General features: G+C 47.2%; 1 protein-coding gene across 2 annotated transcripts in view; it reads left to right on the forward strand.

Annotated features, from left to right (window-relative positions):
• Positions 1–22314, forward strand: part of SH2D4B (SH2 domain containing 4B) — an 84818-nt gene extending 62504 nt beyond the window's left edge. The window contains exons 7-8 of one of the 2 annotated variants that reach the window (XM_046027852.1): positions 17910–18130; positions 22222–22314. In XM_046027852.1, coding sequence (XP_045883808.1) covers positions 17910–18130; positions 22222–22314 — 314 coding nt within the window. The remainder of the gene's footprint in view (positions 1–17909; positions 18131–22221) is intronic. The other variant, XM_046027853.1, reaches the window with a different exon arrangement.
• The last annotated feature ends 2376 nt before the right edge of the window (positions 22315–24690 follow it).

Consider the following 24690-nt stretch of genomic DNA (forward strand, 5'->3'; position numbering starts at 1 on the left):
CTCCTCCCCCACCCCGCCAAGTCCTTCCGAAGACAGAGCTACTGCCCATACTGTCCACGGGCAGCCTGCACCCTTTTAACTGTGAGGGTGTCTTTGCCGAGGTTGGCTGGGGGCTCTGTTCTCAACAGTTCTTGGTTGGACCTGTCAGCAGGGGCAAAAAAAAAAAAAAAAAAAAAAAGACCACCGTGACTCCTACCTAGTTCCTTCCCTTCCCTCAAACACATTTGGATGCGTTGTATGCTCCAAAGGGTAATGTGGACGAGTGGTCTGAAGACACAGGGCCCACTCTAGAACCTAGCAGCTCTGTGACCTTCGTGTGTCCTTTAAATCCACATCTATGAAAGTGGGATTTTAACATCAATTTCACAGGACCTATGAAGATCAAGCCAACAAGTGTGCTTTTTCCACCCTAATGAGCCATGTCGGTGTGAGGGCTGATGTCTCTCGGAGTCTGAGGTGGGCCACCAGAGACCCTACCCACTCTGGGAGCAGAATGCAAGGATGGAGAGGAGGGAAAGAAGAACTTGTTTCCTGCTGGGACCAAGGAGTTCTGTAGTCTCCTCTGTTAAAAAGACAAAGTGGTAAAGTTATTCGTCTTTTTTCATTGTCATGTTCTAGGGGTTATAAGAGAGCCTTCTTGTGCTGCAAAAATACTCCCGAGAAAAGCTAGTACATAGGAGCTTGGCTTGGAGGGGGGGAATCTATTTTTGGACTTCAGTATGTATCTAAAATTATTAAGAGCATCCTCTGTCTGAACATTGGCTCAGTTGGACCCCATTTCTCTTCCTGTGCTTTGCTTGTAGAAAAACAGTCACAATGTGATCCATGGTTTATTGTTTTGGCAACGACCCACTGGCTGACTCACAGCTTGCCCTTGGGCCTTGGTGGGTAATGGTGTTAGGCAGTGGCTGATGTAGCTGGTGTTGATAAGCTATTCCCACAGATCCCTGTTCAGGTCCCGGGAGTGGATCTTGAGCATGGCCTCACCTGCATTCAGGTGGGGTTTTATCATGTAAGGAAAAAGTGGGGGCATCCCTGGGGAGGAGGTACTCCCCCCCAATCTAGACTGCAGGGAGCTCATCAGTAGGGGGGTGCTTGCAAAGCTTTCCATGCAAAGCTTGAGCTCCCAGTTGGAATGGGCACTGCTTCTTACCTTTCCACACTGTGACTTCAGAGCATAGTTAGAAGACAGGAATGTTGAAGGTCCTAGTGCTGCGAGGTTCAGGAATGGGCCCCAACCTTCAGCCTTCTTGTTCACCTTGCTCTTGATCACAACACATCTCAATGTGTTGGCGGGAAGGGAAGGAAACAGGGGTCACTGTGGTCATTTTTAGTGACTACCCAGGGGAATGTTTGTCTTGGTATGGAATGGATGGGAGAACAGAGCCACCACTTCTCCATCTCTGAAGTTCTGTCTTGAGAAGAGGAGATTACTGGAGAGGACAGAACCAGAGCTGGGGGCTAGGACTTACAAAGAGAGACATTTCACTTCAAGAGAAGAAAGCTTTTTGGTGGCTACAGTTCATTATTGGGCAGTGTGGATGGCTAGAGGGCTCACTGCATTGGGGGAATGGGGACCTTTAAGCTTTCTTTTCTTGGCGCCCAGGATACAGTGTGATTCTGAGTGTATGTTCTGCTGACATCACTCCAGGACCACGGGGTCTGCTCCTGCTGAGTTTTCTCTGGTGCTCTAGTGCATTGAAAACTATGTCCAGGGCACGGGGCTGGCCACTAGGGGGCACCTGGGAGTCTACAGGCTGAGAAGGAAAGATGTTCATTCCTGATGACTGTCCGCTTAGTCACGTTGCTCATTTCTCTGTTGTTGGTGGTGTTTCTGCTGTAGGAGCTGAGGTACCGGCAGTGGGGACCCCCTGTGGATGGCCCTTCTGGGAGTCCTGCAGGTGAAAGGCAGACTCACCGGGCTGTCCTGCAGGGAGGCAGCTCCTTGTGGAGTGGGAAGGATGGTGTCCAGAAGGTAGAGGCTGGGTGGGACTGGAGTCTAGACTCAGCTCCTCCAGCTGCGTGCTCTGGGAGGCCCCCCTCTTCTCTGAGCTGCACAGGGGAAGGGGCTTGGATTGACTGACTGGTGCTGACCGTAGGCAGTCGTCCTGGCATGACGTTGCTGTGTAGTCTTGTGTGTTTGCGTGGTGGTGTAGACGTACAGGCTGGCTTGATGGGCATCTCCTCATGGGAACTCTCAACTGCTCCTGACCCAGTCATGGTTCGCTTTTTACAGGCAACCATCCTGAGGCCCAGAGAGCTTGAGAAACCAACCCCTGTCACCTAGGCGTAAGCACAGCAGCGGGAATGAGATGCAGGGCTTCTGGATCCTGGCCTTTCCTAATTCATTTTGGTGGTTCCTTGAATATACTCCTACCCAGGGAGGGAGATTGGGGCACAGAAGTCTTCCCTCTGGATTCACTGTCCCTTACTGTATATTCATTTGAACCTATTCTGTTTGTTTTTTTTTAAGATATTATTTATTTGAAGGGCACTTGGGTGGCTTAGTGGGTTAAGCCTCTGCCTTCGGCTCAGGTCATGGTCTCAGGGTCCTGAGATCGAGCCCCACAATGGGCTCTCTGCTCAGCAGGAAGCCTGCTTCCCCCTCTCTCTCTCTGCCTGCCTCTCTGCCTGCTTGTGATCTCCCTCTCTGTCAAATAAATAAATAAACTTAAAAAAAAGATATTATTTATTTGAGAGACAGAGTGAACGAGAGGGAGAGGGAGAGAGAGAATCTGAAGCAGACTCTGTACTGAGCACAGCCTGAAGCAGGGCTCAATCCTCACAACTGTGAGATCAAACCAGGAGTCGGACGCTTAACCAACTGAGCCACCCAGGCGCCCTTCAGTTGAATCTCTTTTAGATGCAGTCTGAATTCTTTATTTTAAATCTCACCCCTGCTTGTTCTGTGACCTTGTGGAGTGGAGCGGCCACTGGTCTCATGGCCCAGCTAGAGGGGAAATCTGGGAATACCCTGTTTGGCCTTTGGGATTACTCTCAGAAGCTAGCATTTCTGGGGCCAAGATGGAGAGAGTGAGCCAGCTTGGGCCCCGTCCTTGGTGTCCAAGATCAGCGGGAGGATAGGGAACCATGGTGAGGTTTTGGAAACTGTTGCAGGGTGACAACCAGCATGGGGGACCCGGGCAACAAGGACCCAGGCACTAAATCCATGCTAAGCAAGGAAGAGCTGCAGAGAAAGTAGTCATACCCACTTTGTGTTGTGAGGATTAAGTGCATAATATCTATAAAGTGGTCAGAACATTCCTGACGTACAATAAATGCTTCCATTTATTATATGGAATAAATAAACATGGTAGCCTTTGGAGATGCACATCAGGATTTAAATATGTAAATGGTGGCCTCCCACCTGGAGGCTAGGCCTCTGCTGTCACTTGGAAGTAAAGGAAAAGGTGACATCAAATGATTGCATAAAAGAAAGATGATACTTATTTAACCTTATTTAAAAAGCACAAGTCTGAATTTTCTTACATCATGCCTACGATCCCCATCTTGAAATGTGTTTTGAAAGCTTTGAGGGTGATACGGGGTCATTGGGAAGGATGACTGGCATGTTTCAGACCCATCATGACAAGTCAGATTGCCGAGCTTCCTCTCCTGAGCACAGTGTGGAGTGGAAATTTTCCACCAACTCGGATCCCAAATGCAAAAATTTCTAAAGAGAAGAAAAAGTAGGTCAGTTGACCTACTTTCCTCTTAAGTTCTTGCTTAAGCTGTTCCAGCTAAGAAATAAAGGAATCTTTTCTCTCCTTTAAAAAAAAAAATGTGCACTGGCTGTAAAGTCTCAAAAAAGGATTACAAAAGAACAGCAACATTATTTTTTGCTTCAGGAAAGCATAGATCGTAATGGTGTTTTCAAGATATTAACTCTTTCCTTTCAGCTGTCTGTAGCTCTGTGATTCTGACTTCAGTCTGCTGTGTATTATCCACCCAGCACTTCTGTTTTGGTTGTTTGCTGAGATCTTTGTCTTCTGATCCACAGGTGGGGGCAACTAAAATGCATGAGAAGGGCTTGGGCCTTCTAGCTGGATTTGAGAGAAGTGAAATCTCCTTTCCTGTTGGATTAAAAAGAAAAGCAGAGTAACCGCAAACCGTGATGTCTGTTGATGTAATTGATTTAATATTCTTCTGACATCCCCATCGTGTTTCTGGTGGTGACAAAAGATCCCTCCTATCTTCCTAACTCTGGGAGGTTCCTATCATAGGTTAGAGCTTTCTTCAAATCCAGCAAGCTATTTTGGGGTTTTCTTTGTTCCAGGCTCTGTAGTCTAGTTTCCCACCTGTTCCCAGCCCCAAGCCCATCCTAGCCCTGGTACCCAAGTGCCCCAGCTCATGCTAGAGCCATTGGCCTCCGATTTTCCTGAGGGTAGGCACAGGGCTGAGCAGGAACATATGGTGGGGGGTGGGGCGGGGCACAGCTGCTGTCTTCAGACTACTAACATCCCCCAACCTGTGAGAGGCCTCAAGGTCAGGACATGGAACACAAGGTAAAAATCACAAGGGCTGTCTTTGGCACAGTCTGATGAACTTTTCAGCGGTCATTTGTCCTGAGATGGAATAAGTTACCTCCAGGAGTCCTGAGCTACTGCTGTGGTGTGTAAACAAAAGCCAGACGGCCCTTCAGTCAAAACTGTGAGAGCATCATGGTCCCATCTGATGGCGATTAGGTCAGACCGTGTGACTTTTCTCCCCTCACCTTCCCACCGAGGGCTGTTCTCTCTCTGCTTATCTGAGAAACCAATATGGTGGCTTTGACATTTGCTAGAGAATAAAGTCTAGTCACTATAGTAGTTGAGAAGCCTTTCTGGAAATGAAGACTCATTAATATTTATGCATAATTATTAACAGTTTATCAGACTCAAATTACCTTCTGCTCCGTAATTAAGTTCTTTATAGATTTACATGCCAGAGCATTTTCTTACAGGTTTCATTTCAAACAATGATGCCGCTGTTGGGTGTTGTGATTCACGCTGCGTCTCACCAGCCCTCAGAGGTGCACAGGGCAGGAGGGTGTCGGCTCCCGAGGGGACAGTCTAGAAATGCTTCCCTGACGAGAACAACATGGCTTGCATATGCAATTAATGTAGGGTCCTCCTGTAATTGGCCCCAGTACACCGCCCCCTGCAGGCAGTGGGGCGTTACCAACACTGGCAGTCAAGTTGCAAGCTTCTGCCTTCTAAGAAAGTGGACTTCCTTTACTTTTCTATATTTCTCCCTGTCATGAAGTTAGCACCTCCACTCCCCTTCTTCCTTTCTGGTAGTAGGGAAAAAAAATAAACTCTAGACCATTTTGTTTAACTTCGTCCTATTCAGTGGAGTCGTCTTTTTTGGGAAACTGGGTCTTTAGGATTTTCTCCCCTTTCTGCTTCTCTCCAAGAGGGCATTGGAGAATTTGGGGCTTCTCTCCAGGGTGAGGAGGCTGTTGGGGACAGGGATGCCATGCAGATGTTCGGCCTTTGTCTTGCATGAGATTAGGTGGCTGAGGGAAAAGAGAGGCTATCCCTGGGTCTCTGCTGCCAAGCCCTGTACCGTGTATGGGGCTGCGTCCATCTGGAGGTTCACAGAAGCACCGCCTGGATTGCTGACATCCCTGGAAAGGGGGCACTTACCTTGTACTGGCCCTCAGGGGTGCAGTGTTTGCTCTCCATGGGATGTGGCTGGTCGACCTCCCCTGTGGGGTCATGCAGGCTTTTGTTTTAACAGATAATTGATAAAATTTTTACTTGGTGCTGGCTATGCCAAGGAAACATTTTCTTGACTCCTCCCCTTACTCTCTAGAAGAGGTAGAAACACGGGCAGTTAGGGAGGGACACAGTGTTTATAGTAGGCCAGACACTTGCTCACAGTCAGTGACTTATTTAATCCTTACGTCATTGCTGTGTGCTTCCTGTTACCATTAACCCCATTTCACAGACAAGTAAGCTGAGGTACAGAGAATTGAGCCACTTTCCTGAGGCTCACTGTTAGTAAGTGGGGGCCGTGGGGCTCAAACCCTGGCAGTCCGGTGGACTCTAGAGTCCACACTCCTATCTGTAATGCAGAACAGCTTTGTCGCCATCTCACAGGTGAGGGACTATGTTATGTAACTGCTCTCGGGGTCACCTGGGACTCAGGGGCGTAAAACTGGGAATTGTCAGTGTTGGGAATTGTCGAATTACTTGGGCAGGGGCATTAGGAGGCAGACTCTTCATGTAAAGCACTTCTGTAATTAACTTATTGATGATTAATATTAAGCTTCTGTTGTGTTAGACACTGGGCTAAGTACAGGACATTTGGTGGTGAGTTCAACTGACAGCTTCCCTGCCCTTATGGAACTTATATTCATTTGCAAATAACAGAAAAAAAAACCCTGCTATAATCAAGAAGAGAATTTATTTTTTCATATGACTGAAAAATCCAAAGGTAGGGCTACCTTCAGGCTTTGCTTGATCCAGGGAACTTAAGGTTTCAGCATCTGGGTATTCTCCATCTCTCAGCTCTGTTGCTCTACATGTTGATTTCATGCCTAAGCAATGTATCAGCTTGTGGTTGCTATGTCCCCTTTTGCTTAGGTTGAAGTCCAGCAGACAGAGGACATGCTTTTTTGTCAACACTCCCAATCCTACTAGTCCCCACTAGTTGTTTGCTGGGTCTGGTTGGGTCATGTGCTCACTTCTGAACTAGTCACTATGGCCAGAAGCATAAGACCTCTCTGATTGGCCAGGCATGAGTCACATGACCATCCCTGGGGCAGAATAGAATCCATCCCATTGTGATGGCATAGAGGTGAGAGGCGTGGCTTTCCAAAAGAAGGTCAGCATTCTCTTGGCAGGAGGAGGGCAACTGGTCCAGAGTGGGCAAGACCAAACAATGTCTACCCCAAGAGAGGACAACACCCGTCCTTTGTTCTAGTGAAACTGCCAGTCCAGTCAGCAAGATGGGCCTGAAACGAACAATCAACATACTTTAAGTCGAATCTAGCGCTACGCAGGATCCTTAAGTAGCCAGTTTCAGAAGTTGTTCTGCTGGATGGTTGCAATCCTCCGTCCCAACCGTGGTACTAGTGGTTTGAACCTGGCATGTCAGCTTGGAGCAGGTGGTTGTGGGCAATGGGGTATGGCCCCTGGTGCATGGCTAGATATGGAACCTAGAATCTTGTTCAGTGAAGCCCTTGTCTCAGCAGTTAGCCGTGGTTAAATTTCATTTGGAGTTATAAAAAATGAAGGCATGTGGACTTATTCATCACAATCTCTGTGGCTTTAGGATGCTTTAAGAAACTGTTGAGAATGAAGAGCTTAGTAATTCCAGCCTCTTTAATGATACCGTCTGGAAAGTATGGCAATACGAAAGGAAAGTCACAAAAGTGAATGAGAAATAGCTAACCGATTGATGGGGGAGTTGTTGGCCGGTGAGGCGTAGCTACCGTGAGAGCTGCAAGAAATATGACCATCAGATGAATTGAGACTCATAAAAAGTAAAACATCATGTCTGGCCCGCCTTCATTTCGTTCTTTTCAGAGAGAAACCCTAACAGAGAAGTAAAAGGAGCTCGTTTGGTTACTCAGGTTAATTTCCGAGCCAGTGATTTCAGGCATTGGTCTGGTGGTGGAAGAGAGGCTGGGAACCGAATCCAGGATCTGTTAACGTAGGGATTTATAGATCCCATACAGCCGAGCATCTTTTGGAGGTTGGAGGCTTGAAGTCCCTTTCCTGTTCTGGGGCTGCCACCAGTTAGCACCGGTGGAATCAATATTTTGATAGCGACTTGAAATTGTTGGTGTTTGAGAGCATCTACATAGGATGCAGGGAGATGATTAGGTGAGGCTTAGCGAAGGTGGCACGAGAAGAAGGGTCAGGAGCTGCTAGCCGCACCTCACGAGGGTGCTGGTTGCCTGCGATATTAATGCGTGGGTATTGGACCAGGGAGAGCAAGCCTGGACTTCTTGGCTATGCTGGCCATCTCCGCTTCTGCATTCCCTGCTTCTTACCCTCCCGCTGGGCAATCAGGGATGGGGGGGGGCAAAGGGGGCAGATGCCCCTGAAGGCTTCTGTCCCCCGATCTTGTGCATAGTTTTTTATGCAGAGGCCCAGCAGAGAGCACTGTAGTAGGTTGACTTGCCTCTGTGGTTCAGCACCCAGAGGAACCTTGGACTATTTTGTTACAACTTTTGTCGTTGTTATGAGTTAGAGATTTTTCGGGTCTATCTGCATGTCAGCGGTTCTCAACTTGCCAGGGATGATTGTGCTCCGTGGGGCAGTTGACAGTGTCTGGAGACATATTTGGTTGTCTTTACATCTCCATCAAACTTTTGAATTGTTGCTAGAAAGATAGTTTTACAAGTATAATTTCTTGCTTACCTGTTTTTATAGGTGATTTTACCTTGTATGGACCTTTGTGTCCTGCTAATGCCTAAAAAAGAACCCTCAAAGTTTAAAACCTCAAAATTTAAAACCAAATTCCTTTGGTTTTAAGAGTCTCTTTCAGTTTAACTTAGTTACATTCTAGCAAATATTCAATTTTTCCAACATCACTCCCCTTCCCCAAATGACATCTGAGTGCAGGGGGAGCTCATGACTTGGGAAGGAGCCAAAGAAAGGTCCTGGTTGGTCCCTCATCTCTAGACCTTCTTCTCTGTTTTTACGAATCCGATGGTCTGCTGCTTCTGGAACCATTTGTAAGTGTTGGACACTGAATATAGCTGGGGCCTGGGGGTCCCCTTCTCCACACTGATTATCCCTCAAACTTGACTAGGACCTACACTGGCTCTTGCTGGGTCTCCTGAGTTTCAACAACTGCCATCAATTAACTGTTAGAGAAGACCATCCACCTCAAGGCCTAGGTTCTGGGGTCACCTTGCCTCTTTTCTGGGCTATGCTCTTGATGATGTTTATTTTCTAAATAAACCCCAAGTCTGAAAGGTTCATTTCAATGGCCATCTCTTCCCTCCCCTGTCCTCCTATTTTATTATCATAATGGAAGGAAGCCAGGCTTGTTCCTAATTTGTTTATTTTCTTACTCTCCTTTATGCTCCGCTGACATCCCCTTCCTCCTCATTAAGGAGCCATCCTGATGATAATGAGTGTCTGTTCAAAGGGTTCTTGTATATATATAATGTATGTATCACCCAAGGGAAGTTATTCAGCTCCTTATTCACTTTTTTTTCCCTCATGGTAACATTACATGTGATTTGACCTTGATGCTTTTCTTTGGCTTTTTTTTTATGATTTTACTTATTTTGAGAGAGAGAGAGTGCATGCACAAGAGAGCAAAAGCTAGGGGCAGAAACAGAGGAAGAAGCAGACTCCCTGTTTAGCAGGGAGCCCGAAGCAGGACTCGATCCCAGGACCCTGAAATCATGACCTGAGCCAAAGACAGATGCTTAACCGACTGAGCCACCTGGGTGTCCCTTATGGCTAATATTTTTAAAAAAATTATTTGAGAGAGAAAGAATGAGTGGAGGGAGGGGAGGCATCTGGAGAGGGAGAAGTAGACTCCCCACTGAGCAGGGAGCCCTTTGTGGGGCTCCATCCCAGGACCCTGAGATCATGACCTGAGCTGAAGGCAGACGCTTAACCAACTGAGCCACCCACGTGCCCCACTTCTGCTGTTTTTGCGATGTGTACATAAAGAGGGCAGCTTGCTTCCTGGGTAACTAAGCTCTGTTCCCCTCTCCCACATGGGTCTGGACATTCTCCTTCTTCCCTTTCTTTTCTCTTAACTTGCTCCATTTTGATTCCATTCCCAGTGATCAAAGGTGGTCCCCGAGGTGTCACCAGGGCCTCTTGCCTTTCCCCAAGATTGGGGAAGGCACATCTTCCCCAAGTTTCAGCTGCTGTTCTTAAGTTGGCCTCCTGCTTTCCAGTGAATTCCTGTTGACTGCTCTCAGGTCCATTGGTCACCCTGGTTTCTTTCCTCTTCTTCCTGTGGAAACACTGTATCACGAAGGTCTTGGGTTGATTGTTCCCTCTCCATTTGTATCTGGGGTTCATGGGACTACCTTCCCCGTAGTTTTGTGGGAAATGTAGTCCACGGACTTTGGGTTTTGTTCTTGACTTGTTCTGCTTGTTTCTCTTTGGGGATTTGGAGAGATTGGAAAATGCTGCTGCTGCCACTTCTCCTACTCTGCACTTAGGTATATTGACATGAAAGGTGAGGTGCTTTAAGTATCATTTGCATTTCTCACTTTATCTCATGGAGCCTAGGTTGCAAGAGCTATGTTGTTTCTGCCTCTGGTCTGTTATTTCTAATTGCTGCACAGTGTTCCACCGGGTGCATCTACCGAGTTTGGCTCATCCTCTCCTCAAGTCCTGGACACCCCCCTTGCCCTCAACTGATCAGCACCACAATTAACCTAAGGGTCATTTACATTTCTTGCCGTGGACCCTTACGGACCTGTGTGAGGATTTCTTTATAATATATCTCAGGAATGGAATTGTTGGACTAGAGGGTAAATGAGCAGTTGATCTGACTAGGGGTGCCTATGGCTCTCTGGAAGGCTGATCCAGTCCTGATTCCCAGCAGCCATCCATGACGGTCGCGCTCCCTCCATGTTCCAAATCCCACACCAGAACATGGTGGAAGTCCCGGCTCCCTGCCAGGACTCACAGGGGCTCGGGGAGGCTGGCAGTCATCATCTTCAGGTTGTTCTGTCTCCAAATACACCATTCTGCCTAATTGTGGCTGCCTAATGCGGGTGCATGGTACATGTTAGATTGTCCACAAAATTAGGACATAGGACACTTCTAGTTCCTCTGTGGGGTGGAGGAACATGAGTGGGGGCCCTCCCTTTAGTCCCTCTTCCCCTCTGTCCCACCCCAGCTGAGGAAATCTCTTTCCCGTTGGGCAGGGATTTCTCACAGGACCTACCTATGTCCCCTCTAGAGTAGGTCTATAAAACTGTTGACCTCCAAGGACTCTTCGAAGTATAGAGGGAGTTTGCAGAATGTAAAAATCCACTTTTTAAATCTTTGCCAGCCCTGGCTTGCAAGAGTGATTACATTCTAGCTCAGTCAGTCTCAAACCTGGCTGCCTATTGGAATTACCTGAGAAGATTGTAAACATTACTGATGCTTGTTGTACCCAAAATGAATTAAAAAGACTCTTTCAGAGTGGGCCAGGCCTGAGAACCATGCTCTAGGGACTCTAGACAGCCAACACTGACATTTCAAGCTCATTAATGATCCTTTTTTTTTTTTTTTTCTGGTTGATAACCTCCCCAACCCTCAAAGGACATTGACCGACTTGGAATGAATGTCATAGCATAATGTGTGGGGAGGTGCAGAGCCATGGTATTTAAATCCTTAAAATATTAAACATTGAATATATACGATGTGTGCACATTCGGATGCGAAGGGTGTGAAGGGAGCTTCAGACGTGGAGACGTGACCCATCCTGGAAGCCCCCGTGTGCTCCTGACCTTGGTGGCGCTGGTCCTTCCACCAGCCGCGATCCCCCTCCCGACCATATGCTCTATCAGATCTTTGCTTCATTACTGTTTATATATAAAAATCTCCAAACACTGTTGCCTTTAGCTTTGTGAGCTTTCCGCTTTCATACCAAGGGAACTACAGTGTAGTTATTTTGTAGTTATTAGCTTGTTTCACGCTTCATTGAAAAAAAAAACAAACACTTTCATCGTGGCTTTTTTTTTTTTTCCCCCCACCTCTGCTGTTTGGAGCTTAGACCACTCTCAATGCCTATCTCTCTGTGGTTAATGGAGAGGGTGTAACATGCATATTTCATATATTCTCAAGTTGATACATAACTTTACCCTCTTCTGAAACACACAGGATATATATTTTTTATTTTTTTAAAGTTTTATATATTTAAATAACCTCTACACCCAACGTGGGGCTCCCACTCACGACCCCAAGAGCAAGACGTGTATGGTCTTCCGATGGAGGCAGCCAGCCTCCCCCTCCACATGCAGTGCTTTTAAAGTCCAATGATTCTACTCTCAGCGGATCAGATGTTGTCAGTATGACAGTTCTTTTTTTTAAATCCTCAGATTATCCATTATTAGTATTGTTTTGTAAGTCAGCATCTCTTTTTAAATTCCCCTGCAGGATCAATGCCCACCATTCCTTCTAGCCCCTCAGATTCTGTCGAGGATCAAATTTCTTCCACCTGAAGTATGTCCTTTAGATTACCTTTGGTAGTCCATTTTCTCAATTTTTTTTTCTGAAGATGTCTTTATTTTATCCTTTTCCTTGAAAGATGGTTTCATGAAACACTTATTTTTTTTCTCAGCACCCGGAAAATATTATCCCATTGTCCTCTGGCTTCTATGAGAGCAACGAGAAGTTAACCATCAGTCTAATGATTCATTCTTTAGAGATAATCTGCCTTTTCTCTCTGGCTGACAGAATGAGACACTAAGTGGCTTTGTGCGGGTTCACCGCGACGCGACTTTGATGAATCCCCAATCATTCAGTCTTTAACTATGGCCTCCTCTCCTCCTCACCTGTATTCTCTGGGGTCTGGATTGCACACATGTTATAGCTTTCAGCCCATCCCCCTTTCTTTTCCTGTCCTGCGATTTCGATGAAGCTTCTCTTAGGTTCCATTTATATAAATGTGCCATGGGGGCGTCCTTCTCTTTACTCTTCACGTCCCTCCCGCTCCCCTCCCATGCCATCAGCTCTGCTTACTGCTTGCTCCCAGAATCTACCCAGACCCCAAGGCCCACTTCACCTCTCCCTTTATTGCCGCTCTCAGGCCTGTCCTGACTTCTCCAGGTTGCATTAATTTCCTCCCTCTCTGTCTTTCATAGCAGCACTTACTGTCCTGTGATGAGATAACATGCTGTAGAGCAAAGAGCCCCGGACTTGGAGTCCGAGGAGCTGAGTTTAAATTCTGGCTCTACCACTTACTAGCTCTGGGACCTGGGGTAAGTCACTTTTCTCGCTGACCCTCGGTGTCCTCAGTTATGAACTTACGGTGATTGGGATGTTAGGAGGATTGAAAGGGATGAGTCCCGGATGGTGCCCAGGACTGGCTGTGATAGGGGCTTCTTCTGTAACCCCCGATGTGTCCTTTTGCTCTCCTGCCTCAACCTAGAAGCCGTCTATGTCAGACTCACAGTCCGGGAGCTGGAGTCCAGCCCTACGACTGTGGCACTGTGGCTGTGAAGCCATCCCTGCATGAAGGGCCTGAGGTCTCTGGCTTGTGTGCCTCCAGTTCTCACCCCCAGGGGCCATCTTTCCATCCTTTTTTTTTTTTTTTAACAATGTCTCTTCAGATATTCTGTCTTTAAAGATTTTATTTATTTATTTGACAGACGGAGATCACAAATAGGTAGAGAGGCAGGCAGAGAGAGAGGAGGAAGCAGGCGCCCTGCTGAGCAGAGAGCCCGATGCAGGGCTTGATTCCAGGATGCTGGGATCATGACCTGAGCCGAAGGCAGAGGCTCTAACCCACTGAGCCACCCAGGCGCCCCCCATCTTTCCATCCTTGAACACACTCACATTCTCTATTTAGGAATCATTAGTCATTTCTCATTGTCCTCGAAATTAAGTCCAGAATCCTTCTAATGGTATAGAGAGCTCTTGGGGCTTGGCCCCTGCCAACCGCTACATATCTCACCATTGGTACCACGTGGCTCCTACTTTGGCCCTCCCTCCAGCCACAGGGAACCAGTCACTAATCCCCTCTGCCAACAAATCCTTGCCTCACACCTCTGTTTTCACCTTTCTGGTCTCAGTATAGCTGTCCCTCCCACCCTTGGCACCAGAACTGTGTGGGGTGCCTCCCCCAGGCACTCCCACAGCTCCTGGGGCCTTGAGCACCACTGATTACAGTGAGCCTTTTCTTAGTATATGTGCTGCCGAAGCGAGCACAACAGTGAGCCTTTTCTTAAAAAAAAAAAAAAAAATCGGTTGATCTTTATTTCTATCCAGAGTCAAAGCTTCTGGAAGTCAGGAACTGTTTTTCACACAGTGCTGATTCCCAGGTGCCCAGCATGGGGCCTGGCTCCTACATAGCTGTTGAAGGGAGGAAGTAGAGAAATTATAGGAAAAACTACATTTCCCATTGTTGACAGGTAGGAACTGGCTCAGAGGGGACCTACAGTTGCATTCTCCAGTCATCATTCCAGAACAGCTACCATGGAACGTCGTGTACGAAGGCTGCCAGGCCTGGTTATAAGCAGAGGCAGAAAGTTTCCATGATCCCTGGGGAGCAGTGTGCTTGCTCCCCAGTCAGAAGGGGTAGGGGGAAGTCCTCCCTCCTTTCCTTAGCCAGGAGGTCCGAGAGTGTTTAGAAGGGACTGAGGTGGGATGGGATGGGGTGTGATTAGTGCTTAGTTCTCAGTGCGCTTGGCTGAGACGCAATCCAGGGAGAGACAGAGATGAGGAGGGTAGGAAAGTGTAACAGCTTCTCCTTGTAAGTGACCTACAGGCCTCCCAGCCATTGACTGATTCTCCTGGGGCTCAGGTTTTCTGTGGAAGTGTCTATGCCATCCTGAACTATGAGGCTTCATTACTTTTGGTCTTGGGCCAAATTATAATTTTGATTTCTAGGTAAGTGTCAAAGTGTGAGGGGGCAGAGTTCACAGATGTTTATTATCCCAGACACCTGGAGAGTCTGCCAGGGATGGTGCAGCTGGGGTCCAGGGACTCAAGCAGTCCCCATCAGCAGTCATCCTCTGCAGCCTCTGGAGGGACTGGATGCATGGGTGTGGGCAGCACAGCCTGGCAGTGCCCTGACCATGGCTGCTCCCAGGACGAAGTGACATCCCACTGTGGCACAGGAGTGGTACCCTTGGGGTAGCTGAGGCAAACTAGTTATGCTCTCCGGCACTGTGGCGAGCATGCTCACATGTTAATTTAACATAGGCTCAAACAACCTTACACCGTAGGAAGGATTAATGGTACCAGTTAGTAATGAGGACACTGCCCTGGGTTTCAGAGAGGCTTGAATAACCTGCCCAAGGCCACCTGTTGAACAAGTCCCTGAGCTGTGATTTTATTTTTATTTTAAAAAAGATTTTGTTTATTACAGAGAGAGTATGCAAGAGAGAGCATGAGCAGGGGGGAGCTGCAGAGGCAGAGGGAGAGGGAGAAGCAGGCTCCCCACTGAGCCGGAAGCTCGAGGCAGGACTCGATCCTAGGACCCTGGGATCATGACCTGAGCTGAAGGCAGGCACTTAATCAACTGAACCACCCAGGTGCCCCGAGTAAGCTGTGATTTTAGTCCATGCTCTTGATTACTGCTCCAAACAAGCCTCTCCTCCCACAGCATTCCAGGTGCTTGGGGCACAAGAGTCAGCATTCAGTGTCAGTCTGGGTCTTCCAGGAAGCAGAAGTGCAAGCGATTTCCTGGAAAAAGCACCATGAAGGATACAAAGGAGTGCTCTGAGTCAAGGGCACTGGGTCCTGTACCCCCTCGTGCCCCCGGGGCAGAGCAGGCTTCAGCGGTGGATCCTGAGCAGTAGCTGGGGACTGTCGGCTCCGGACACTTCCTTGCAGCAGAGTGTCTCTTGAAGGAAGACTGAGCAGCGGCTCCCACGGTTGCCACAGGCTTTATCCTCGAGCCCTTCACAGCCTGTTTACTAATACACTGGAGCCTCTGGGCAGGTGTGATGAAAGCTCAAAGGTGGCTATCCAGGGGCAGCCTCTGGGGATAGGGATGGTTTCACAACAGGGTGGGGCAGGTTGCACACTGAATAAAGGGTCCCTGCCAAGGGGGTTGGTTGCAGGGAGGAGGGGTCAAATGTGGAAATGTGAGCTTGGCCCTTTTGGCCCAGAGAGGCATCCTTTTCAAATTCTACCACTCAGAGGGATCTCTGTTTCTCACCTGCACAATGGTAGAGTGTAGGTGACCGGCAGCTAGGGCTTCCCAGGAGAGAAGAGGAGGAGTCAGGGTCCGCTGGGACAAAGGGGGCTGGGGACGAGCAGGAAGCTTCTGCACTTGGAGGTCTTGTGGTAAGCAGCGAGCAATGGTGCATGAGGAGAGTGAGGGAATGAACCTGGAGAGGTGTGTGGATGGGGGTGTGTGTGTCCCAGAGCACAGTGTCTCTCGTTCCCAAGCCCGGACTCTGCCAGAGACCAGGGAGGCCATTCACAGGTTTTAGATCACAGACATGTAATATTGTCCTTTTGGTGTTACTGTTCGCTTTCAGATATTAAAATGTCAGGTACTATTCAGGTGTGACTGTTCAGTCTCCTGCCCAGTGCAACAGTTCTCTCCTCCCCAGTTTTCAGTTTGGTCTGGGCTTCAGCTCGAGGTAGGTGGAGTGGAGATGGGGGTGACATTTTCTGGTCCTTCTTCCTCCTGGCCCTTGGCTCTATTCTGTCTCCTCTTACTTTTCTCCCCACTGCAGTCACCTTTAGGGTCTAGGTTTTCTGGCATTGGGGCAGGGAGGTGCGTGAGGGATGGTGCTGAGTCTTCCGACAGATTCCAGATGACCATCTTGGTCCTCTTTTGGCTGTCACTGCTTCCCTGGCAGAAGGCACGGACAGCCTCCCTGGAGCTGCCCCAGTGTGCATCCTTCTGCCTATGGGGAAACTGCATGTGATTCTTCAGGTGTCCTGTGGTAGAAGGGCTCCCCACTTCCTTCCCCCTCCCTTCTCCCTAGTTTCCTACTAATAGCGCCTGGCTGGGGGGAGGGTGGTTTGCTTGATTGCCTCTTGATAAGTTCTAGTCAAGGAGGATGGAGGTGAGCCCCAAATGTGTTGGTTGTCTTTAAAAGTGACAACGTGGTGGCCTCTATGTCCCGCTTTGGGCACAGGGAAAGTTCCGCCACACCTCCCATAAATAGGAGAGCAATGGAAGGGGTGTGGGGGAGCAGGGAGTACCCACAGGAAAGCTTGAGAGTGGCACGAGGGTGCGGGGGGTGGGAGAAGTCACAAGTGTGTAGTCCCTCTCACAGTCACAGGGACCAACAACCCAGCTCCCTTCTACCCCTTTGCTACGTGACCATCAGTAAATGATCCCACTGACTGTATGCAGAGGGTAACCAAGTGGGTGTATGAAAAGGACCGTACATTTCTCCTCTCCCTCAAATATGATTAACAGTAGCCAACACTTCCACAGTGTTTCTCAGTTAATGAAATGTTTTCGAATTCTTTATCTGACTTGAAAGTCATAATGTGTCCTTGACGTAGATGGAGTAAGATGATGAATCACTTAAATGTCAGAGGACACTGGAGAAGTCAAGGAGTTGGCTGAGCCTCACGTCGCCCAGATGAAGGCAGGTTGAGCAGGTCACCAAGGCTTTCTGGCTTCTGCCCTTTTCCCACTGCCCTGCCCTGCGAGGCTCATCCCCCCACACATGGCTTCCTGTGCTCCACCCAGATAACAGCATCTCCCTAAAATCCTTTCTGGGGATTGCCACTGACAAATAATCAACTCCAGGGCTGGACCCACAGCATCATCATGAAAGACTGCAGAACCTGAGAAAATTTTGAGCTGTTTTCCTAATGCCCACAGGTGGGCGGAGGAAGTCTTTTTACTTCTTAAGAGGACCTACTGTTTCCAGGTGCTCACTTATGGGTCCTGGCAAGATAACCGGGGTCATAACCATAAGTCACTCTGCTGTTGTCATTAAAGCAGGGCTTGATGCTCTCCACAGGGCAGTGCTTGCTGACTTGTATTTGTAATCGATAGATGCTCTAATTCCTGCTCATTACTAATTCTTTGCTTACTCAATTAATCCAAATCAGTGAGGCTTAATTTGGAGGAAAGGGTGCTAAATGCAGGTCCTAATAGAAACTCTGCCCGCAGGCTCACAGCTGGTTGCTCTGGGCCAAGATGAGTCCTGGGTGGAATGAGGCGAGTGCTGGATAGCTCCCGAAGCCCTCTCTTTCCTGACATCATGGAAACAGGATGAGGGGCAGGGATGAGTCCGGAAGAGTGGCAGGGGAAAAGTTTGCTGAGCCTACTGACTTTTTCTTTTTTCTTTTTTAAATCAGGAATTATTAGCCGAGAAGATGCAGAAGATCTCCTCGAGCACATGACGGAGGGAGCATTTTTGGTCCGGGTCAGTGAGAAAATCTGGGGTTACACCCTCTCCTATCGTCTGCAGAAAGGGTTCAAGCACTTTCTTGTGGATGCCTCTGCGGACTTTTACAGCTTCCTGGGAGTGGACCCCAATCGCCACGCAACGCTCACCGATCTCATTGATTTCCACAAGGTATCTTTCAGAGGGATGCTGGTCAGGAGCTGGAACTGGTAGAAACGTGAGGCAAAGGAGCACCAGGCTGCAGGTGTTCCAAGAGATGGGGTGGAGAGGCAGTAGGTAGCCTAACAGGTCCATAGGATCACAGGGATGTGTGGAAGGGTGGAAGAGAGCAGAGATTGTCTAGATAGGCTCTGGAGCCTCCTGTTCTTCTCTCTGGCTTCCCCTCTGACTAAGGCAAGCACCTCCAGGCCTGGTTCCTAAGCTTCTCCTCGCCTCAAGTCTCTGAGTGCTCCCTACTGCCAACACTTAGGGACTAGCTGACCCGTCTTCTGCCCAAGCCCACAGCCCACCTGCAACTCATCCCCAGGATGTCCTGCTTGAGGACATTCTAGCCAGGCCTCTGGCGGCTTTGTAGAATTAGCTGAAACTTAGCCATCAACCCTGTGGCTCGAGGAGCTTTTCTGGTACAGTTACCACGTCTCTTGTTCCAACTAGAAGGATACGTACATGTGTGGTATGTGTGTGACTTTGGGCCGGTTCCTTAGTCTCACTGAAATTTACCATCCTAACCAGGCAAATGGATGTAAATAATAGTTCAGATCCCATGACCATTAAATGAGGCAGTGTCCATAACAGCACTCTGTAACTGTGAAGTGGTGTGGAAGTTCTTGTTTTCCAAAACTCCCTTTGTCATTTGTCCCCCTACTGTAGACATCTCATGAGGAAAGATCGTGCCTTGCAAACTATGTGCATAGACAGAAGCAACTTTTGTTGCTGTTTTGTGTTTCTTTTGTTTTGCTGCATCTTTTGTGACTGTCAGCACAGTAGTAACTGGGAGAAAGCCAAAGGTGGAACTCAGTGAGCCACAAGGGCGAGAGAGAGATGCTGAGAAACAGAGTCATAGTCGCTCTGTGTCTTTCCGAGCTTTGCAGCTGTAGCAAGGGTCACAGAATTCCTGGACCGTCTCACTGGGTTTTTGCTGTGATAGGGACTCTTGGATTGATTTTTCTTTTTCTTCATGGATGTCCCCAGAGCTCTACGGACAGCTCCTGACTTGACCTTCTAAGTAAAGCACATAGAAAATGACCCATTTACAAATGTCTAGATGTTGGGTGGACAGCACTCCTGGAAAACTGGACTAACCAGGTTTAGGGCAGATTTCTACCCATGTTGGGAAGAGCTTTCTAACAACTCTAGGGAAAAGACTGGGAGGGTGTGTGTGGATATTGACACTTTCTCTGTGTCAGGCATCATGCCCGGTGCTGTCCATCCATGTTCTTGCTTCCCCTTCATGATAGCCCTATGAGGGAGGCAGACTAGTCCCATTTCACAGATTAGGAAACCAAAGCCGGGGAGCTTGAGTAGCTTCCCTAAGCGTTCATGGCTGACACCACATGGTCCAAGAGTTAATCCTCAGGCCATCTGCCTCTAAAGATTGTGCCTTTTCCTCTGTACCATGATGTTTGATTTCCCTGCCCACTATAAGCTGCTGTGAGCAGTGATGAACTTCTTGTCTCTGGAAGTATTCAGGCACAGGGAAAAGTCCATCTCTCAGAGATGCTATGCTATGGTTTCATCAGAAGGTTAGAACAGAAGACTTTGAAGGCCTTTAACCTCTTCCGAATCTAGGGTTGGAGACTTCTGATGTAGTTTCTTACACTATAGAGGGGGTTCATCTATGCCCATGTGGAGATCTGGTGGTCAGTGTGTATGTATTAAAGATTTAATTACACAATTTATGATTACATTCTAAGAATAATCAAGGACAATACAAGGTGAATGCCTTGTCCATTTCAAATTTCCATTTCCATTCTCTGCCTTGAAGTATTAGTTTGCCATGTAACTATCCAAGTATTTCCTGGGCTTTAACACAGAAATTTACATAAGGAAAACAGTTTTGTTATTTTCCACATAAACTGGACAATTCTTTTTTTTCTAATTAAACTATAAATTTAATGCAATTCTCTACCGAACAAATATACCAAATAGGATGGAGATTTAAAAAAAATGACAGGATTTTCCAGAAAAAACTGAAATGTACTAGTTTAGACAGGGGAGTTCTAAAAAATAAGGATAGTGGGGTGAGATTAAACTAGTTAATTCTTTACCAATTGCTCAGCAATTTCATTTTTTAGCAGGATCAATATATCCTATGTGTGTTTTTTCAAAGCATGGTTGCTGGAAGTAGGCTGCTAAATTTTACATCCCAGCTTCATCACTGTGTGTGACTTTGGGCAACTACTAAAATTTTTGTGCTTTAGTTTTCTCCCCGGTGAGATGGGTTTCCAAACAGCCCGTACCTCCTTAGGGTCCCTGGGAGGTTTCATTGAGATATCACTGTGTAAAGTGCTACGGCACTACAGCTGACATTTGTAAGTCATCAGGACGTTGGCTGTTAGGAAATGCGTGTGCTGAGTACACGTATCAACCACCTCCACACACGTGCCCTGTGGTTTTCCATGATGGCCACTTACATAGCTCCCAGGTTTCTGTCATCACAAATGGGGCTGCAGACCTTTGCTTGTCCCTGTCCCTTTGGGCACAGGAGCAAGTATTTCTCTAGGATGGATTTGTCGTATTGGAATTGCTGGATGGAGGATGATGCACGTTTTCATTTGAAAAGATCTGCCAGATTGCCCTCCAAAAATGGAGTGCCAACTCATGCTTCTGCCAAAACTAGATGAGGCTGTTTCCCCACATGGCTGCCAGCCCTGGGGATTATCAGTCATTTTAATTTTTTCCCATCAGATCGGCAGATGCTCTATCTCACCGTTGTTTAGCTTGCATTTCTCCAATTACTCCTGACACAGAGGATCTTTTCTTATGTTTAATGGCCCTTTGAATTTCTTCTGTGGATTGTCCGTTCCCGTCCATTGTCCATTTTCTGCTTAGATGTCTCCTTTCTTACTGACGTGTCAATTCTTCCCGCAACTAAATTGAGCTTCAATTATGTCTTTTCTGCTTCTCAGGTTTTCTACTGAGATTTTTATTTTTATTTAAGTGGGTACTCTTTTCGTTTATAGGTTCTTTAAAAAAAATAATAGCCCATTCTTTTTTTTTTTAAAGATTTATTCATTTATTTTGAGGGACAGAGAGAGAGAGAGAGTGAGCACATGTTGGGGGCAGAGGGGAAGGGGGCACGGAGTGTGGAGTCTGACACGGGGCTCGATCTCATGACCCTGAGATCATGACCTGAGCAGAAACCAAGAGTCCGACGCTTGATGGACTGCCCCATAAATAATAGCCCATTGTTATTTCACAGATGATTTATCTTCTTATTCCACTGAGGAGATGAATACCCATCCCTCAAAGGCTCTTTCTGTTTGTTTTATAAACTTGATGTTTTCTTGGGGGGTCGGTTCTGTTGTTGAGTTTGGCATCTTTCTTGTATGGGTATGATTTTCCATAAGTATGTACATATTTTGAGTTAGGAGGTGGTGTCTGAACTTTGAATTTCCTGCTTATCCATCAGGATATAGTCCCTGTTTCTCGAATCCATTCTCTCCATGCTGTAAGGGCTGCCGCTGACAGTGAGTAACTCATCTTTCCGATATGGAAAGTCTGAGCTTTTGTGGACTCTTTGGCTTCCCAGCGGAGGGCGGTGCCTCTCCTCACTTCCGGTCTGCTCCTCCTCACTTCTGGTCTGCTCCTCCTCACTTCCGGTCTGCTCCTCCTCACTTCCGGTCTGCCCCTCCTCACTTCCGGTCTGCCCCTCCTCACTTCCGGTCTGCGGAGGCAAAGACATCTGCAGCCTGGGGCTCCCCAGCCTGTGCCTCTGATACCTGCTCCAACCCCTGCCTCACCTTCCCTCCTCTGACAATCTCATCCTGTAGGTCTTTTGGGTTTCAAGTACTCTTTAACACCTATCTTTGTTGATGGCCTTCCTTCTTATTTTCCCATATTGGATTTATTTCCATTTTCCCAATATGGTTCTATTTCTTTTTTAAAAGCAGATTTTTTTTTCTGTCATTTCTATAAATTTGAGTGAGGAGGAGGCAGATACATATTCATAGACTTTCTATCTTGAACTGGCCTCTCTCTGGTGGGTGTTTATTTCCCTTGCTTGATTACAAATAATTCTTCCCTTTTGTTTTTCCTTTTAGGAGGAAATTATCACTGTTTCAGGGGGAGAGCTGCTGCAGGAACCCTGTGGACAGAGGGACAGCCCACCAGACTACCATCTATTGTTTGAATGATTTCCCCCCCCCTTATCAATTGGATTTCTTTGGGTATCCATTTTTTGAACTGAACTTAAGAACTTCCTGGCTCAAATCCTTATGGCCTTCTGGAAGATCCACCACCACCAGCCAGAGGATTAAGTAGATTAGTATGTCTCAAAGGATATGAAATATATGTGCTATTGGTCCCCATCCGTATGCCGAGGACAGAAATTGCTATTAGCTGATGCAGCTCTTTCAAGAAGAGTTTAGTTATGACTTCAGAGAATGAAGCCTATTTGCCATGGCCACCTTAAGCTGAGCCCCCAGAGCACATGGGTCATGTTTTAATAATCCAAAATAATTCCAGTGCCGAACTCTGAATGTAATCTATGGTAGACATTCAATAAATGTTTGTGGAATGAATGCAGCTCTTCTGAAAGTCTTCCAACACTAATCAGTTTTTTCTAGTAAGTTATTGCCTACCTGTTCTGTCTATAAAGTCATTGAGAGTATAGACGAAATATTGCAAAGAATTTATATGGAAAATATAGATGCTGCGTCTTTTATGATGTACATTATTGCCCTCATTGATTTTATCATTGGAATAATTACCTAAGGCTTCTGAGATGCAGCTTCCAGAATAGGCAGCTGATACTGTCCTGCCTTCTTTATTTGCCTCTTCTTTGGCCACCCATCCTTGGTCTTGGAAGCATATCTTGACCCTGGTTTTGTGATATTGAGGCAGTGGTTTTGTGTATTCCCATAGATGTGCCCCAAACCTGGGATGCATTATAAATCCAAGAAAGCCTTTGCTCTCTAGGATTTGGCCCTCTTGATTCAGGTTACCTGTATGATAACTTCTGCCTTCATGGTCCTTTTGAGTCTGATCCTGTGTTCACTTAATCTGAATATGGTTTTCATATCAATGAGATTCTCCCAGTGACTCTTCTGTAACTTTCGGGGAAGTGTTTTCATGCATATTCAGGTTCTCATGTTTATAGACACAGAGACAGCATGTTATGGGGGGAATATTATAGTGGAATCAAGAAGACTTGTGTTCCACTCCCCACCCTGGACTTACTAGTATTTTAATGTTGGCAGCTCCATATGTGGTGGGAGTGAAAGGATGGATGGGCTTTGTGCTTTGTCAGTGGACAGGTGTACCTTACTTGATAGTCATGTCCCACATCTCTTATGCTCTCCTTCACCTGCTGCCTCCCTTACTCTTCACGTCCTTGGCCACTTGCTTCACCCTGGTCACTACCACTGCAAATTGTTCTGCATGGATGCTGTTCTCCCTTACGGGGTACGTCAGCTTCATGTGAGCTGAGCCAAAGCCACCTTGTCCATGGGGTGCTTTGGGCCCCTCATCTCCTATTGCTGCAGATGCCGAAGACATCATGCAACCTTCAAGAGCAGGGCCATGAACTCTGCATATGGTGAACCTTGGATCAATGGGGGACAGCAGATGGTAGATTTCTTCTTCCCCCTTCCTCCTGCTGGGGGGCTGTTTGGACAGGCAGTTCTTCCGACGACCTCTGGGAAGATTGACCTGCAAGACAGAGCAACTCATGATGATGAAACCAAACAGTGACCAGATGAGGTCCACACCCTCCTGTCTGCCCCTCCTCCTCCTCTGTTCCCCTCTCCTGCTCCCCTGGCCTGGCCACCCCTGAATTAAGTGGCTGCATATAGGCATTTGCTGTAGGCTCTGCCTTTGAGGGAAGGCAGAGGTAAGGACCCATCATCTAAATGTGTCCAATAATGTCAGTCTCCCAGCCTAACTTCTCTCTTGCTCTCTCCCAGGGCCCCCAAATGAATTAAAACAAAGAGAAGGGGGGAGCCTGCTTCTTGAATGCCAAAGTACTTTAAAACCATAACTGATTATGGTTAGATCTTCTGATAGATTTCTATTCTAGTAGCCCCCAAGGAACTGAGTTTTAGTTTTAGCCTTGCCACTTACAAACTATGTGACTCTGTTCAAAACGTTCGACCTCAGGAAGGCTCAGTCTCCCCGAGAAGAGGATTTTCTGTGTGGCTGCCACTAGGTTTTTTTTTTTTTTGTTTGTTTTTTTGTTTTTTTTTTTTTTTTTTGGTGGGTCAGAGAAATGAGCAGTAATGAAAGCTCTGTCTAAATGGGAGGGATGGCTGATAACAACCACAGAAACAGCAACAATTATTTCGGGCTTAGCAGGGACGTGGCAGGGGAATATGGTGTGATGATTTTCAAGGTATTGGAAGAAACTTCTTATTCCAAGCACTAGCAGCCGCTCACAGAGCCAAGCAAGCCGGGCTGAGAACCTGAACCCCTGAGCTGTTGTTCCTGTCACCCCTAATTAATATGTGAGAGACAACAGCTGAGTTTTCTGTGCCTAACACATTTATTTCATTTTATTTGGGGCCTGCACTTTT

This window comes from Meles meles, chromosome 13 (assembly GCF_922984935.1).
Source record: "Meles meles chromosome 13, mMelMel3.1 paternal haplotype, whole genome shotgun sequence".
NCBI lineage: Eukaryota > Metazoa > Chordata > Mammalia > Carnivora > Mustelidae > Meles > Meles meles.